This window comes from Cervus elaphus, chromosome 23 (assembly GCF_910594005.1).
Source record: "Cervus elaphus chromosome 23, mCerEla1.1, whole genome shotgun sequence".
Taxonomy (NCBI): domain Eukaryota; kingdom Metazoa; phylum Chordata; class Mammalia; order Artiodactyla; family Cervidae; genus Cervus; species Cervus elaphus.
In genome coordinates this window covers 54,793,899-54,811,726 of record NC_057837.1, presented here as the reverse complement: position 1 = coordinate 54,811,726, position 17,828 = coordinate 54,793,899, and the positions used below count along the sequence as shown (strand labels likewise).

The window sequence follows — 17,828 nt, the reverse complement described above, 5'->3', positions numbered from 1 at the left end:
ACCCCAAGTTTCTGCCTCCATGGCACCTGTTGTCTACTGCCCCGTACAGCCTTTCCACAAATCCCAAGGGAGGGATCCCACTCAGCCATCACCTTGTCTTAGAGCCTGGTGAGGAGTGGGAAGGAATGCTCCAGAGACCCAAAGTGAGCAAGTTCCCTAAAGAGCTATCTGTACACCTAAAAGATGCATTCACCTCTGAAAGAAAGGTTAAAAAATAGGCAGATTTATTGTAGGACACTTGGAATGGAAACGCATACGTATCGTTTTGGAAATCAGCCATGATTTGAATTTAAAAAAATCATTACAAGCAAAATTTCATTTCATCATGATGCTTTCTTTTGTTTCTTCTTTTCATTTTCTTCTTTTTCTTTTTCAATCTCAGCAACATATTTCTCAATCTCTTCAGGATTTAAAATCTACCAAAGGAACAGTGTACGGTTAGCCACACAAGGTGCCCCCAAACCTAAGTCCCAGATGCCCCCTCTGGCTGCTTCTACAGGAGAGCGAAGTCACATGTGGCTGACCCAGGGGACAAGGTGGAACCAATGTGTAGATGGTCAATGTGGGAATGTTTTCTTTTCCACTTGTGTGGGGCCCCCTGGAAAGAACATTTCTTGGTGCTAGAGCAGTTCTGAATGTGCACTGCCCCCTGCTCAGACCACTGGGAACATACCCAAAGAGAAGGACAGCAAACCAACTTGGTGATTACCTTGAGGGGTTGATCTCGCCTCATGACAGCCAGCTCTATGTTTTTGCCACCTGACTGAACCACCTTCGAGGGGAGAAAAGCGTGTTAGACACCTCACCCACCTCAACTAGACTTAGTGCCCCGTGAACCTGAACCCAGAACTGCCACACAAGGGGAGGGGTGGGACACCGGGGTGTCCCAGCTGCACGCTGATGCAGTCCTTCGGGATATCTGCACTCCTCCTGTCTTGGGGCAGCTGGGTTTGGGCAGGCTTGCTGTCTGTTTCTCCTCCTGCAGCACATGTACTCAGGGCCCTGCCAACTGCTCGCAGCCTGCCCCACCACCGAGGCCTGAGCCCCAGCCTAGCCTTAAAGCTGTAATCCCCCTCTGCCTCTTGGCTTCACTCCCAGCACCTCCAAGGTCTTGACAAAGTCAGACATCACAGCTCCCACCCATTATTCCCAGTTCTTCTGACTCTAGCCATAGCTTAAGCCTCAGAAAGTCTGAACTCTAGGCCAGCTTAGCCACTTGGTACCCTGACTGCCCCAGATGTGTAAGGAGCTGACAAAGCACTAAAGTGGTGCCTGGTGGTACTGTGAGTGCCTGTGCCTCTCCTTGTTGCCTATACATTAGGCTGTTCTATCCCATGCTGTCCATTCCCCAGGCCAAGTACCACCACCACCATGGCATGGGTGTCTACATCTTGCCCAGGTTTCAAACACAAACTTACTTCCAGAAGGGCCTTGATAACCAGCTTAATAGTCAGATCATCTGTTTCAATGGCTTCGTCAGTGTAATTCTTCTCCAGGAATTCACGCACTGACTTGGCACCCCGGCCTATAGCATTGGCCTGAAACAGGGATGTGTGTTACATGGCACAGAATGCAACGATCCAGAGCCAGCCAGTGCCACCCTGCTCCTGCGTGCTGTGGAGAGGCAGCCGGGCTGGGGAAAGCCCTGCCCCATGGCTTCTTTTTGCAAAGGGCTATTTGGAGTTGGTGCTCATACCCACCAAGAATGGGACTCTTAATGAAAAGACATACGGGCATCTTGCATACGCCACGTGTCCTTACAGCTCACTGTCCTTTGCTCCCAAACATCAACACTGAACTACTTCCCGGCTTCCGCATCACAAGTGTCATGAGCACAAAACGTGTGTATGCATACATCCCTCTATAAGATGAGGCCAGCTCAAGGTCCCTAACAGCCTCCAAAACTGCTTCTACAGGCAAAATGGCCCCAAGCTCCTTTTTCGTCAGGGACTCACCTTCCAGGCATGGTATGTGCCCGAGGGGTCAGTCTGATAGAGTCGGGGGGTGCCATCAAAGTCAAAACCCACAATGAGGGCAGAGATGCCAAATGGCCGGCGCCCGTTGCTCTGCGTGTAGCGCTAGTGGAGAAAGAGACACTGTCATCGCAGCCTCCGCCCAGAGGCCACCCAGAACCCACTGCAAATAAAACACACACCATGTTCCAAACAGATCTTAACAAAAGGATGAAAGTAAATTAAGCCCATGTTCAGGTTACTTGTAATTCAAGTGAAAAATGAAACGAGCCCATGGTTTCTCAGCATTCCTCCTTCCTGTGCTACATTTTCATTCTTAGAAAACCAGAATGCATCATGGAAAGTGGCTGGGGTTCCTTGGAGTTACTTTGACAGCAGACACAAACTGGTTACACACCAGGTTCACAGGTGACTAGAATCTCACCAAGAGTGGGGGTGGCTTTTAGCCCCCTCACAACTGTTTGGTGACTGGTCATTCAGAACAAGACAAAAACTACATCATGTCCCTCTAGAAATACGAATCTGGACTACCCCACACCACTAAATAAGAACACCACAAATGCCACTGTAAAGGATAAACAACAGTAAAACTACAGATGAGAAAGTCGAGGTTAGGACTGTTCCTGTGGAACAAGTGCAGTTTCCTGATTTCCCCACAGTGATATCCCGTGGCAGGACGCTCCAGGACACAGCTCGACACCAGAGCCGAGCCACAGCAGGAACACCCACCTGCTTCAGACTGGCGATATAACGGGTGATGTACTCCACGGTGACCGGGTCCTCCACGGTCAGTCGGTGGCTCTGGCATTCCACCCGGGCCCTGTTGATGACTATTCTTGCATCAGCGGTAAGGCCTGCAAGAATCACAAAGACAATGCCCCCTAAGCCATGCCTCATCCGGGCAACTGTCAAGAATGGTGCAGATCACACGCATGGACAGCAGATAACCTTGGACAAGTTCTAAAACTGGTCCTGATGGGCAGCACCAAGGTTACTCTGAGAGCCCCACAGTGGGACCAGCAGCCTCTGTGAAATTCTCTAAGAAAGCTGCATGGTTAAGGAGCTATGGGTGCTAGGCTACACACACACTAGGTCTTTGACAAGTCAATCTCTAGGGGAACTGGGATCTTCCTGCTGAAGGAGGAAATGAGTGAAGCCACAGAAGTGCAAGAACACTGCACATCCCGAGAGCAGGGTGCTGTCCAGCTCTCCCCACTTCATAGGTACACGGTTAACTGTGGACAGCTAACCTTTCTCCTGATAGCAGCAATATAGGAGACAGCACAGCCCCTCTTTTTGGAACTGTTTATTCATTTAGCCCCTCTGCTTCAGCCTCCTGGGGAGGATCCTACCCCTGAAACTGAGGCCAGCCCTTTTCTTAAAGGCCAAATCTTTCTTCTAAATGATTCCAGTTTACCCAACCACATGTCCCCTACAGCCCTTTCACCAGGTTAACCTCCAGAGGGCCGTTCTTCCAAGAGACAGAGACACGGTGCTGGCCCCAGACTCACCGGCGAATGCCATGCAGACATTATCATCCAGAGCACAGATCTTCCGCACTGTCCTTTCATCCTGCAGTTTGGCCACTGACTTCTTCTCCACACCAAGAACAACAATGTCTTTTCCTCGAACACCGACCTTCAATAAATATCAATGGGGCACTTACGAAACTGACCAGAGGTTTTGCCACCAGAGACACACCACTAAGAGCAGATGTTAACATGGGCCTGTGAACACCCTTGGGGGTGGAGGGGGGCATGCACACCCTGCAAACTGTGGGTCTCAATCCACTTTTGGTAGCGCTAGCCCAGGCATCACCATCTAGGCACCTAGCCTTGTGCCTTAAAATACTGGTATGTAGTTTCAGTTACAACACAACTAAGGAATAACTGCTATATAATCCATGTGCTTGTGAACATGTGTCATTTCAACCCAGTGAATCAGTCTCTGTAAAGCTTGAGCGTGAGACCCTTAACAGTGAAGTCAGGTGTTCCAAAAGCAATGTTGCTGTGATTATGAAACTACCCAAATCCTTCCCTCTCTCTCCTGTGCACTTTTTTTTTTTTTCTTTTTTGATTATACCATCAGGCTCAAGGGATCCTAGTTCCCTGACTAGGGACTGAACCTGGGCCACTGCAGTGAAAGCAGAGTCCTAACTACTGGACTGCCAAGGAACTCCCCTCCTGCACTTTTGAAACCAATGTGCACAGCAGTGGAGAAGTGCCTGGTATGGTATCAGGTGAACAACTATCAACTGTTACTGGGAGGCCCATGGCTCTCTGCTTATGGCTGACACTGTAGCACAAGAAAGAGATGTTTTAAATACATGGGGGAGAAAACCACACTGGCTGCCAGTTAACGCACTCAAAGTACAGCAGACACAAACGAGACAATCACTTGTAAAAGCAACTTCTCTCAGTTTGGACAGGGTATCTCAGCCCTGGCCATATAGGCACCTGGGCCAGCTAATTCTTCAATGTGGGGAGCCAGGTCTTAGCCCTGTTGGATGTTTAGAAGTCTCCGTGTCCCGTGCAGAGAAGCACCGGGTGGCAGTGTTTCAGATTTCAAGGAGCTTTCTCATAAACTGTCTGCAAAGGCCAGACCCAGAGGCAGCAGTCAGGGCAAGCAAAGGCAGCCACCTGGCTGGCCCACGGTGGAGGGGTGTCAGTTGACATTCCCCCAGTAATCTTCAAGCTGAGCTGAGGTAGGTCAGAAAGTGGATTTGGGGGCCTTAATTTCGAGGTTCATGAAATAAAAAGTACTTCAAAATTCACAGAACCGTGTGTTTTCTCTCTGCCTACTCAGGCCTCCGAAACACTAAATGATTAGGGGGGGAAAAAAAACCCCACAAGAACCCATCATCCAGTTAGACCGATAAACAAACTGACAGGTATCTTAAAGACAGCAAGTATTCACACCTGAAGCAGCGGCCTAAATGACAGACCGCTCAGGTGCGACGGGACACGAGTCGAGGACAGGGTCCAAGGGGGTAGGACTCAGCAATCGGACCCAGCAGGGAGCCTGCCCGCCGCGCCGGCGGCCCGGGAAGTGCAAGGCCGATGCTGACACCGGTCGCCCTTTGTTCTCGAGATAGCCCCGGACCTGGAGGGCAACTACTTTCTGGGGGCGGGAGACGAGAGGGAGGGGGGAGTCGGCTACCTGGGAGCTGTCCAGACTGAGTCCGCCGCAGCCACCTACTCCCTCAAGGAGCGCCTCGGAACTAGCAAGGGCCGGGCCCTGCCTCACCAAGTCCCACGCCCTCGCACCGCCCCCGGCCCCCCAGGCCCGCGCAGGGCCCCCCGCCAAGATGGCGTCGGCGGCAGGCGCGCGCTCGGCTCCGGACACGGCGCGGGGAAGCGAAGCCCGCAGCCAGCAGAGCCCTTGACGAGGCACCAACAGCCCCGCTCGCCCGTACGCGGAAACCGGAGCCCGAAGAGCCTCCCGGCCTGCCCTCGCGACCGCCGCCTGCGGCGCTCCTTTCTCGCAGCGGCGCCCCAGTCCCAGCTTCTGTGTGCGCCCCAGGCCACCATGCCTCCCTGGATCCCGAACCACCGCGCGCCCGTCAGCGTGGCCCCCGGGGAAGCGGGTCGGCGAGACGCGCCCGGGCCCCACCCAGCCGCCCAGGCCTCTGTCGCCCCCCGCGCCCCGCCTCCCCGCTCACCGCCGTCGAGCCCTTCTTCACGGCCTCCTGCGCGTATTCCACTTGGAAAAGGTGGCCGTCGGGCGAGAAAACGGTGATGGCGCGGTCGTAGCTCATGCCTGCTGGACTACGCGGCCGGGCCCGGGAAAAGCGCACACTCACGGCCGCGCAGCCGGCGAGTCACAACGTCGCTGCGCCCGCGCCGCGCGCGCCCGCGCCCCGGCGCCCCCGATTACGCTACCGGCGTAAGGCGGCGTCCCGGGGCGTCAGGCGGTGCCGGGCTGACGTGCGCGCGCAACGGGGCGGGGCCCGGCCGAACCACCGGCGGCCGGGCGCGGGGGGTGGCGCGGCGGCGGCGGGCCGGGCGCGGGGCGCGGAGCGGTCGCCCGGGGGCGCCGTGCGGGGCTCCGCCTCGAGCTGATGCGGTGCTCGGGATAGGGGCGCGGCGGGCTTCAGGGAGAAGCGGCAGCGGAGGGGCGGACGAGCCCACAACGCGGCTCCCCCCGCGCCCCCCGGCCCCCCAGCGACTGCGGAGAATGAGCGCCTCCGGCTGCCGATCGCAGCCGGAGAATAAACCCCGATGATCTAGGGCTGATCCAGCGCCCGCTACCATGTCGGTGGCTTTCGCGTCCGCCCGGCCTAGAGGCAAAGGCGAGGTCACGCAGCAAACCATCCAGAAGGTGGGCTGGGAGCCCGGGGTCGGGGCCCGGGAGCCGCGGGGTGCGGGCGGGCGTCCGGCCGGGTCGAGGGTAGCCGGCGGGCGCGGGGCGCGAACAAAGCCGGGGCGCAGGCGACCGCAGCGACCCCGCCGGGGCCCCGCGCGCGCTTGGCCGCCGACGTGCGCCAGCTTGGGCGGGGGCGCGCGTGGGCCGTGAGCAGGGCGCGGGGCAGCCCGCGGGGTGGTGTTGGCGGATCCAAGCCGGGAACGACCCTGGGCCACGCCGGGCACGGTGGGGACCCGCCGCTTTCGGGACCAGGGGCCGCGGGCAGGGGCGCAGTGTGGCGGAACAGACTGCCCAAGGGGCGGTGTCCGAAAGATGCTGCTCGCGGGTTGGTATCCTCGGATCCAACCTGGGATCGACTGCGGGCCGCGCGGGCACAGTGGTGACTCACCATCTTTGGGGCCACGGTCCGTGGGCAGGGGTGCAGGACGGTGGGACCAGCCGCCCACTGAGTGGTGTCCGCCGGCCACCCTGCGTGCACAAGGGATCCGCTTCGCTGGCGAAAGCGGTGGCGCTGCGTGGTGGGCGGCCCTGGCCCCTACGCGCACCTTGACTGGTCGAGGGGTGCACGGGGCGACAGGAATAGGTCCCAGCAGCCGGCCCCTACCGCCCGCTTAAGTACACTCCGATGCACAAAGGGGCGCATCCAGAGGGTGGGACGCAGTTCCAGCAGCCCCGCAGCCCTTCAAGGAGCGCGCTACACCCCCGGGCCGACCTGCCGGCCAAACCTTGCTGCCCTTATTCGCGTGTCAAATTGTCTTTCAGTGTGACACCTAGCCAGTCTCTCACCTAACAGAAACTTTACACATTCGCTTTACAGCCTTGCCCACGTTCTTTAAGTTCGGCCTTGTGGTTTTCTAGAGATAACCTTCCCAGTTGGTTTGGGGGCACCTTTAACAAAGCCTTAAGTTGTGAAAATGAAGATTTCAGTTTTCCTACTGTTTTTCCTTAGAAGATAAGCTTAGAAGAAAGAGGGTGTTAGTCATTCCCGCTTGAATTTTCTTGGTGTTTTTGACAGCTATGTTACTTTCTTTTCTAACCTGTGGTCCTCTGCAGTATGCCTTGGTTTCTGTGAGCCTGTTTTTCCCCTGAAGGGATTGACTTTGATGGCCTGCAGGGACCTGGTGGACTTGTCCTCAGCCTCTTGACTGTTTGAGACTTTTGTTGTGACTGGTTTTGACAAAGGAGGAGCCTCATAAATGCTAAATGGGGAAGAGAGGACTTAAGCAGGAGAAATACAGGTTTAAAAACAGAGCATTCTTATTTGTTTGGTTAACCCTTATGGGGAGCTTACTGGCCTTATTCTAAGGGCTTTGCAGGTCTCAGCTCGTTTAATGTCTCGAGTTACTATCGTCCCCATTTTACAGATCAGGAGACAGGTATAGGGAGGCTGAGTGCGTGCTGGTACACGGTGGGGCCAGGAGTCACACCTGGACAGCAACTCCAGGGTCTGCCCTGACAGTGACACCCCATGTGGGACCCTTGGTGGGGCAGAGAGTCAAGCATGTGACCCAGACACACAGGTTGGCAGCCCAAGAGGCTCTGAGGACCCTGGTGTTTGGAGCTAAGTGTGACAAGTGTAGCCACGGTTCCTGAAGCTGCCTTGGCATCAGCATTCATCCAGTTGTTTGCACTTTACAAGTCTCTAGGGAGAAGTGTGTGTTTGAGCACTGCTCCCAAACATCAGATCAGAAAGACCGCATCGCAGGGCAGAATGTCTGCCTGCTGACTGTTGGAGGTGGGTCTTCGGCTTAGGCTGTCATCTGGTTTGACCTGATAGGACTAGCAGTCTGTGTGGTCACCTTGGTGTTTTGTCAATATATATACGCAGGGCTCTCTTACTGGTATTCTGAGAGGGCATCAGAAATACATGTTCTGCACTCATATGAGCTGTGTCCACAGTATGTGCTCATGCTCAGAGCATTGAGGAAAAAGCCAGGGGTTCCTCAGAAGCCTACTTGGTAGAGAGACAGCAGGAAGTACACTCTTGTCCTTAGAGTATGTTTGGACAGGAGCTTGCCACACAAACTCCTACTCAACCTTCAAGGCCCCACTGAAATGCCCCTTCCTTGTACACCCTTGGCAGTAATGTGGTAAGTGCAGCACTTTGACATGTCACTTGGGCTCCCAAGTTTTTGTGTTGCTGACCCGTTCTTATTGTGTCCCCAGGCTGGCACAGTGTCCAGCACAGTCAGTGCCTAGCATGTGCTGGAGCATCTGTGACCCTGGTTCCATCAGTCAAGCGTTTGGGATGGGCAGTTGTATTCATTTCCTACGGCTATCATAACAGATTACCACAAACAGGGTCATTTAAAACAGCTGCAATGAATTTTCTTACAGTTTGAAGGGCTGAAAATCCAAAGTCATGGTGTTGGCAGTGTTGCTTCCTTTCTGGGGTTCCGAGGCAGGATCTATTCCAGGCTTCTCTCTGAGTTTCTGGCGATTGCTGGTGGTCCTTGGAGCTCCTTGGCCTGTAGATGCATAATCCTGACCTCTGCCTCCATCTTCACCTGGCCCCTTCCTATGTGTCTATGTCCAATCTCCCTCTTCTCATGAGGACACCGGGTGTGGGGTTTAAGGTCCACCCTAATCCTTCCCTGTTGGCTCAGATGGTAAAGAATCCGCCAGCAACGCAGGAGACCTGAGTTCAATCCTGGGTCGGGAAGATCCCCTGGAGAAGGGAATGGCAACCCACTTCAGTATTTTTGCCTGGAGAATCCCATGGACAGAGGAGCCTGATGGACTACAGTCCATGGAGTCACAAAGAGTCAGACGCGACTGAGCAACTAACACATTAATCCATGTAACCTCAAGTATAAATTGGTTACTTTTCCAAGGGCCCTATTTCCAAATAAGGCCATGGTCCCAGATACTGGGAGTTAGGATTTGACCAGGTAATTTTGAGGGACACAGTTCAACTCCTAAAGGAGGACACATGGGGCGGGGGCGTATCAGACAAGGAGGACCAAAGAGTGGGGATAGGAAGGGTCTCAAAGGTTGAGAGTCACCAGTGGTCCCGCCTGTGGTCTGCAGGGAGCAGAGCAGGCGTTTTTCAGTGGCTTAGTCATGTCCGACTCTTTGTGACCCCATGGACTGCAGCATGCCAGACGTCCCTGTCCTTTACCATCTCCCAGAGTTTGCTCAAACTCATGTCTGTTGAGTCAATGATGCCATCCAACCATCTCCTCTGTTGCTGCCTTCTCTGCCTGCCTTCAGTCTTTCCCAGCATCAAGGTCTTTTCCAATGAGATGGCTCTTCACATCAGGCACCAAAACTGGCGGGGCTGGAAGGGCCAGCCTGATTAGGGGTGCCTCAGTCATGCACTTAGTGGTCTTGCTTGCCGTGACCAAGCGTAGTGTGAGGGCAGGTTCAACCCAGGTGAGAACCACGGGGGACATGATTTGGCCAGAGGGTCTGAGGTGGAGGTGGACAGTGTCCCCAGGAAAAGCCAGTGGCTCTGTACCTGGCCAGCTGACCTATAGGCCAGGACCTGCCCTGAGCTGCTCTGGATGTCACTGGTGGGGGTTGGGGTGCCGCCGTCTCTGCAGCCTGTGTGGCTGGGCTGGGGCGTGTTGGAGGGGCCCTTGGCTGCTTTGCCTTAGCTGATGTGTAGGTGCCTCCTTGCTGCTTCGTACATAGTAGTTGCTTAATAAATGTGAGTTTTATCATCACTGTTTATGTTGGCTTCCTTAGCTGAAGAGCGGGGGGTAGCGTCTTGTCCCTCTGCACCCGAGTACCTTGTGCAGGCGGGACAGGCTCTGTGGGAGCTCATGGAGGGGTAGGCAGCTGGCGTGTTTGCTGATACGGGTCAGGCATGGGAGAGGGACCAGCAGGGTGGCTGCCCGGCCGCAAGGACCTCTGTGCCCAGGGGCAGGGTGGGGGCACGGGGGTAAGGGGTGACCCATTGTAGGGGGGTGCCCTGTACTCTCTCAGACCTGAAACTTGCCTTAAAAATGTAGGCTAATTCATGGGGGAGGTAGATTGGCCATTTTAAAATTCACAACTGACAGGGTCTTGGGGACTCAGAGCCTCCTGTGAACTTTGCTATTGATCATCTCAGGCAGTAATTACCGAAAGCACTTTCTCCCCAGTGAGCAGAGGCCTGGGAAGGGTCTCCCGGGGTGGGAATGGTGGTGTCCCCTTCACTGTGGTCTCTGGGACCAGCCCTGGGTGGGGAGGCAGGGTGCTGCCCCTGAGAGCACTTGAACCTGCCCTGTGGAGGCTCTGAGTGCATCCCATATGGGTGTTCTCAGGGAGGGAACAGCCACCGCCTGGCCTCTGCCCTTCTGCCCAGGCACTGCCTCAACCCAGATGTTGTCCTGGGAGCCCCCTGGTGGAGGATGGAAGCCTCTGGATAAAGTACAGGCCCCACCCCCGACCCCTCCGCAAGCCTGCCTCCTCAGGGCTGTGTCTCTCTTCCAGAGCCTGGAGGTGGAGGGAGGGGGAGGTAGCCAGGGGCCCTCTGACACTCACTAGTAGGTGTCCCCACTGTGCCCTGCTCGTGGCCCCGGCCCTCTGCCCCAGCCCGCTCCCTGGGCCGGTGGGCCCTGTGCTGGGAGTTGGATGACAGCATCCATGCGGTCCCCAGGCTTTGAGTAGAAGCCGCCCTCTCACCCCCGCAGTGAGGGGACCTAGCGCTGATGTCCCCAAGTGGCAGGATGTGGGCAACGTCAGGCCAGTCTGGACTGCCTGATCTCTGGCGGGCACCATGACTGTGTGCCCTGCTGCATGAACATGACAGGAGTCAGAAGGCCCCAGGGCAAAGGTGCTGGATGTTTGTGCAGCTGAGGCTCCTGAAATGTGGCCCCAACCCCCTTGGCCAGCACAGCTCCTGAGCAGATGGGTGATTGCGCTGGGACTGCAGGGCTGGTGGATGGGCAGTGGGCCATGGGGTCAGCAGTGAGGGTGGAGCTATGACAGTTCACAGCCCAGCGCCCCCCACCCCCACTTCCAGGCCTCGGGTTCCTTGTTTTAAGGAAGATGACATGGTTGGGTCCTTTCAACTGCACTTGTGGTAACCCGTGATCGCCTGGTACAGTAAGGCAAGCCACCTTGTAAGTAAGTGATGGTCTCAGCCCTTTGATGGTATTCTTGACATTGAGCAAAAGCGAAGAGTAGATTCTGAAGGGCAGGTGATCCCAAACCGCAGGAGTCCAGGGTCCTGTGAAGAGGGAAGGGAGCCAGGCTCACAGGGGCAGAGTGGCGGTGACTGAATAATGTGCGGGCCCCATGTCCTTGAGGAGGATGGACATATGTTTGCAGCTGTGTGCACATTAACGTGGCTCACAACAAACTGGAAAATTCTTAAAGAGATGGGAATACCAGACCACCTTACCTGCCTCCTGAGAAATCTGTGTGCAGGACAAGAAGCAACAGTTAGAACCGGACATAGAACAACAGACTGGTTCCAAATTGGGAAAGGAATACATCAAGGCTGTATACTGTCACCCTGCTTGTTTAACTTATGTGCAGAGTACATCATGAGAAATGATGAGCTGGATGAAGCACAAGCTGGAATCAAGACTTCTGGGAGAAATATCAATAACCTCAAATATGCAGATGATACCAACCTTATGGCAGAAAGCGAAGAGGAACTAAAGAGCCTCTTGATGAAGGTGAAAGAGGAGAGTGAAAAAGCTGGCTTAAAACTCAGCACTCAAAAAACTGAGATCATGGCATTCATCCCATCACTTCATGGCAAATAGATGGGAAAACAATGGAAACAGTGACAGACTGTATTTACTTGGGCTCCAAAATCACTGTGGACAGTGAAGTCACTGCAGCCATGAAATAAAAAGATGCTTGCTCCTTGGAAGAAAAGCTATGACAAACCTGGACAGTATATTAAAAAGCAGAGATATTACTTTGCCAATAAAGATCAGTATAATCAAAGCTATGGTTTTTCCAGTAGTCATGTATATGAGAGTTGGACTTAAAGAAGGCTGAGCACTGAAGAATTGATGCTTTCGAATTGTAGTCTGGAGAGGACTCTTGGGAGTCCCTTGGACATCAAGAAAATCAATGCAGTCAATCCTAAAGGTTATCAACCCTGAATATTCTTTGGAAGGACTGATGCTGAAGGTGAAGCTCCAGTACTTTAGCCACCTGAGGTGAAGAGCCGACTCACTGGAAAAGACCCTAATGCTGGGAAAGATAGAAGGCAGGAGAAGAAGGGGATGACAGAGGATGAGGTAGTTGGATGTCATCATCGACTCAATGAACATGAGTTTGAGCAAACTCCGGGAGATGGTGAAGGACAAGAAAGCCTGGCATGCCACAGTCCATGGGGTTGCAAAGAATTTGACACAACTGAGTAACTGAACAACTACAACCATGTTAATTTGCCTTACCATGTCCTTAGAGTCTGAACACACGTGTTAGCCACAGAGGGAGGACCACAGAGCCGGGCCAGCCCCTCCCAAGGACACCATAGGAGTAAGGTTTGGGGTTTTTTGAAACCCACACATCTGATTCACAGATTGTCCCATCAGGCAGATTGTTGGAAGGGGTCCTGTCGGCATCCATCAGCCGGGTCTGTGGCCTGGGGGCCCCTACTTATCCTCCAGGGTGGTTGCGTGGCAGCTGCCTGTGTGCTGGCAGGAAGGAGCCCTGATGGATTAGCAAAACATCTGCCCTGAGAACCATGGCGGGAGGAGGGTTGGCCACTGGGGACGCTTACCCAGCTCTCCAGTCGTCCCTCCCACAGCTCAGGTGGCTCCCAGGAATTATCTCACATGGAGTTATCTCATGTGTGGAGGCATGCTCTGCAGTCTCTTTTGTAGCCACAGAAGCCCCTGAATACCGTGTTTGTTCTGTGGAATTCTCTGGTGCTTAGGAAACAACGAGGGGGGACCTTTGTGGCTGATACGGGACAGTCTCTGAGACAGGGATGGTGGGAGACCAGTGGGACGGAAATGTTCCCCATGTGTGCACAGCAGGGACAGGGAGATGCTTCACAAACCAGCTGAGGTTGGCTGGAGTGGCAGACAAAGGTGGGAGGTGGGAGGTTGGAGGTGGGAGGCCCACCCTCCCCCTGGACTTCAGCACATCCGTGAATTTTTTTCCCATTTCGAGGGTACTGCTGCTGCTGCTAAGTCACATCGAGGGTACAGCCTTTGTTAATTACAAGAACAGCCACAAGGACATTGTGAAGGGTCTTTCTGCCCATTGTGGGGTGACCCGATCCCCCCTTGGCAGCAAGTTTCAGGGCCTCCAGGTCCCTCTGTGGCCCCTATTCCAGGGTTCTCTGATGGCTCCAGTCCCTGTACCCTGCTCTCTTGGGGGTTCCAGGCCCCTAGTCCCTCCCCTTCCCAAATTTCTGATATCCTCAATCCCTCACCCACCCGTCAGGACCCCACGTGTGGCGTCAGTGGCCCCCTGAGCCCAGCCCTGCCTCATCACCTGTGTCCTCACCTCCAGGCAGGCCCATGGGCAGCAGAGTGCCAGGTCGGTCATCACCTCCCTTGAAGCCAGGTCCAGTCCCTGGTAAAGCCTGTGGTGGATTGTCACAGAAACAACAGCTGAGTGGGGCCACCCCCGCTCTGAGCCCGTGTTCCCCCCGCCCCACGGCGGCCCCGGGCTTTGCTTCATGGGGCTCTGACCGCTGAAACAGCGGCTGGCACAACAGAGGCTTAATGAGACCTGTGCTGTCCGGCTACACACCAGGGCCTGAGACCACCAAGGTGACCACGTGCCAAGGAGGCCCCACCGATGCCAGAGCCGAGGCCAGGAGAGACCTGCGGCAGACCGCCCTGACGGCCCAGAATCATGAGATCTAAGAAGCCGCTATTTTCACCACGGGGCACAGGGACGTTTGTGACATGCAGCAGGTAACAGCTGTGCCCTGTGTCCCATGACCTTGGTCCCGTTGGCCTTTGCAGTCCCTCCAGGCTGCGGTTCAGCGGGTCACCCTCTTCTGGGCACAGGCCTCCCCCTCCCCCAGCCGCTCCACAGTTCTCCGTCTCCACCGCATCCTCTTATCCATGTTCCTGAAACTTCTGTCTCTGCTTTCGGATGTGCCCTGCTCTACCACACCTTTGCCTGGGCCATCCCTGCCACTCAGGCTGCCCTGCCTTCATCTCCACCTGTGTGTTCCTGGTCGGCTTTCCAACCATGGCTCAGATGTCACTGCTGAGTGCTCCTGGATCCCTGCTGTCAAGATCACAGTTGACACACAGCTGCCCTGTGACAACCAAGCAGATGTGTGCCCATGGCTGACCCGCCCTGACTCCGGCCGCCTACTGCCCACTCCATCACAAGCAAGGGTGGGGTCTGGCCATCTCCTTGTCACACTTGCCTGGGTCTAGGATAGGCCTTCAGAAATGGGATCTCACCATCAACTTGGCAGTCGTGGCCCTCAGTGCTGAGCGCCAGCTTCTCCAAATGGTGTTGCCACCTTCTCTACTGTCTACCCCAGGATTCTCGCCTCCAGAGGCCCTGGGCCACGCCTGGCACTTGAGTTTCAGCTCTTATACTTCACGAGTCTCCAGCTCCTTTCTCTGTGACATCACCTGCACCATCCTCCTGAACCTACGAATACCAGGCTTCCCAAGAGGGCAGAGAGCAAGGGGCATGCCCTCTGGTGCAGGAAGACACAGAATCTCCTGTGAGAAAGCTCAGAAGACAGCAATAAATATGTGAAATAGATTGTTAATCCCCCTGTCAGTGTAAGTGTTGTCTTTATTTTTCAACTTTGTATTAAGGATACACACTTTTTAGACACACACTAGGTAGAGAAAGGGGCTTCCCAGGTGGCACTAGTGTTAAAGAACACCCCTGCCATTGCAGGAGATGCCTGAGACAAGCGTTTGATCCCTGGGTCAGGAAGATTCCCCGAAGGAGGAAATGGCAACCCATTCCAATATTCTTGCCTGGAGAATTCCATGGACTGAGAAGCCTGGGGGGGCAACAGTCCACAGGGTCACAAAGAGTCAGACACAACTGAAGCAATTTAGCATGCACACACTGGTAGGAAAAAGAACAAGTGAACCCCTGGACCCATCCAGCCCCGGCAGTCCCAGACTCTTTAAAATCACCTTTTACACAACATTGTAAATCATTTATACTCCAATATAAAATTTAAAAAATTTTTTAAAGAAAAAGTTAAATGAAAATTTAAAAGATCCAAAAAAAAGAAGCTTAAAGAGAATCATCTTTTAAATGATAACAGTAACAAATGCCTCTCTTAGAAATTTTAATGAACACATATAGGAAATAAGAAGGAACTGATTCACAGATAACCACCATGTAGTTGGCAGGATATGAACCTTCGCAGGGAGACCCTGATGGATTTCTAGTCCATCAGAAAATATCAGGGCTTCCCTGATAGCTCAGTTGGTAAAGAATCCACCTGCAATGCAGGAGACCCCAGTTCGATTCCTGGGTTGGGAAGATCTGCTGGAGAAGGGATAGGCTACCCACTCCAGTATTCTTGGGTTTCCCTTGTGGCTCAGGTGGTAAAGAATCCGCCTGCAATTTGGGAGACCAGTGTTAGATCCCTGGGTTGGAAAGATCCCCTGGAGAAGGGAAAGGCTTCCCACTCCAGTATTCTGGCCTGGAGAATTCCATGGACTGTATAGTCCATGGGGTCACAAAGAGTCGGACATGACTGAGTGACTTTCGTAGGAAATAAAATCTCTGTAATCTCCAGTCTGGAGTGAGCCAGGGTTTCCCTCTGGTCATTTACTTCTTGTTTTAAGGTTAGATTTTACACTCATCAAAACCACACCTGCACATAAAGAATCAAATCATGCTGTGAGGCTTGTATTAGAAATTCAGGGTCATTCTTCCACCCCCATGCTGGTTTCCACCTCCCAGCAACACCACTTGCCCTCACCATTGCTAAACCAAGTGGCTGCTTCTTGAATGATTTTAGCTTTAAGCATTGTCTGTTGACTCAGTCCACTCACAGCCTGGAGGCTGAAAGTCTGAGACCAAGGTGGTGGCAGATTTGGTTCCCAGCGAGGACCTGCCCCCTGGTTTGTGGACGGCCACCTTCTTGCTGTCTTCATCCCAGAGGAAGCTCTGGTGTTTTCTTCTCACCGGGGCAGTGATCTCATGATGGGGGCTCTGCCCTCATGACTTTATCCAAACCTGAACACCTCCCAAAGGTACTGCCTCCAGACGCCATCACATTGGGAGTTAGGGCTTCAACACAGGAGTTTTAGGGGGACAGCAGATATTCAGTCCCTAACATTTGCTCTCACATGAAGATGATGGCAAAGGGGTTCATGGCTCGTTTTCGTGCTCCCTCTACCACCACACACAAGTGCTCCAATTGCCCCAGGATGGCCCCCTGGTTGTTGATCCGCCTTTGGTTGTGATAGTGTAAATATTGTTCCATGCACGATCTTGTGTGTGATCATTTTTCCTGTCCAGTCTTTTTTTTTCCCCTGGAGTTGGCAATCTCACTTTCTTTTAAATCATTTCTCACTACTTTATTCTAGACTTTCTCCCAGTCATGGAAGCCTCAGCTCAGGTGATCTGTCAGGTTCATGGTCTCAGTGCTACTCTTCTTGGGCCTCTCCAGGTTCCCCTCCACCATGGTCCCCATTCTTTAGGCCTCTGTGTTGGTCTGAGGTCTTCCCCTTTTGCCATTTGCTCCCTTGTTTTATGGGACCACGTCATTTTACAGATTCCTGAAAAAAGGTGTGTGAGACATGAACCTTTAAAATAATTCCCATATTCTCTTCCCCCTGATTTCCCCAAGTTAACATGTTGCCTCATTTGCTCTCTCGTCCTCTCTCTGCCCCCCTGCCCTGTGTATAAATATTATTTTTGCCAGAATTGTTTGAGATTTGCAAACTGACTTTTACTCCTAAATGTCTAAGCATCACTTTCCTAAAGACAAAGACATAACCACAGAACAGAGATGGGAATGTGGGCACGGACATGGACACAGGACTGTTATCTGGTCTGTAGACCTAATTCTAATTCCCCATTTATGCCAAAAATGTGCTTCATAGAAAAAGAAAATACCAAGTCACGTATATTCAGTTTCCCAGTAAGGAATTCGTCTTCCATCTTGGTCTTTAAAACTGTGATGTTTTGAAGATTATGGGTCAGTTGCACTCAATAGGGCTTCTCTGGTGACTCAGATGGTAAAGAATCCACCTGCAATGCAGGAGACCTGGATTCAATTCCTGGGTCAGGAAGATCCCCTGGAGGAGGGACTGGCAATCCACGTCAGTATTCTTGCCTGGAGAATCCTGTGGACAGGAGCCTGGCGGGCTACAGTCCATGGGATCTCAAAGAGTCGGATACAAGTAACACAGACACATTGCACTCAATTAGTGTGGAAGATGCCTTTTCCTTTTTGTGTTAAGAAAGTATGTTAAGTCTCCCTTGGGATCGGGTTGTTGCTCCCCAGGATATTTTGGGATTGCCTCATTTCTTCTCAGAAGTGCCCTTTTAGGATCCAGTTATCTCTCCTGAGAAGACACCCCTCAGGACCAGGTAGTCACTCCTCTGGCAGTCACTGTCAGGATTAGGTCA

The 17,828-nt window shown here is 53.6% G+C and overlaps 2 protein-coding genes across 3 annotated transcripts in view; one reads left to right on the top strand and one right to left on the bottom strand.

Annotated features, from left to right (window-relative positions):
- Positions 1–202: 202 nt before the first annotated feature.
- PSMA7 (proteasome 20S subunit alpha 7) lies at positions 203–5,873 on the bottom strand. 2 transcript variants are annotated; one of them, XM_043885095.1, is made up of 7 exons: positions 5,635–5,873; positions 3,485–3,611; positions 2,703–2,827; positions 1,956–2,078; positions 1,419–1,538; positions 710–772; positions 203–416 (listed from the first exon to the last, which is right to left on the bottom strand). In XM_043885095.1, the coding sequence occupies exons 1-7, from the start codon at positions 5,728–5,730 to the stop codon at positions 324–326; spliced, it is 747 nt and encodes a 248-aa protein (XP_043741030.1). In that variant the 5' UTR covers positions 5,731–5,873; the 3' UTR covers positions 203–323. The 2 variants fall into 2 exon arrangements, with proteins under 2 accessions (XP_043741030.1, XP_043741029.1); XM_043885094.1 differs by having other exon boundaries at positions 363–772.
- A 93-nt stretch (positions 5,874–5,966) lies between these two features.
- The window catches only part of SS18L1 (SS18L1 subunit of BAF chromatin remodeling complex), a 28,425-nt gene continuing 16,563 nt past the window's right edge, over positions 5,967–17,828 (top strand). The window contains exon 1 of the mRNA XM_043885090.1: positions 5,967–6,293. Coding sequence (XP_043741025.1) covers positions 6,225–6,293 — 69 coding nt within the window. The 5' untranslated portion in view covers positions 5,967–6,224. The remainder of the gene's footprint in view (positions 6,294–17,828) is intronic.

Excerpts from the sequence above, each read along its gene's own strand:
- PSMA7 (XM_043885094.1), bottom strand. The coding sequence starts at position 5,730 with ATGAGCTACGACCGCGCCATCACCGTTTTCTCGCCCGACGGCCACCTT. Across the intron at positions 3,612-5,634 it reads TGAAGAAGGGCTCGACGGCG|GTCGGTGTTCGAGGAAAAGA; the intron begins GTGAGCGGGGAG and ends TATTTATTGAAG. Across the intron at positions 2,079-2,702 it reads ATATCGCCAGTCTGAAGCAG|CGCTACACGCAGAGCAACGG; the intron begins GTGGGTGTTCCT and ends TTTCTCCACTAG.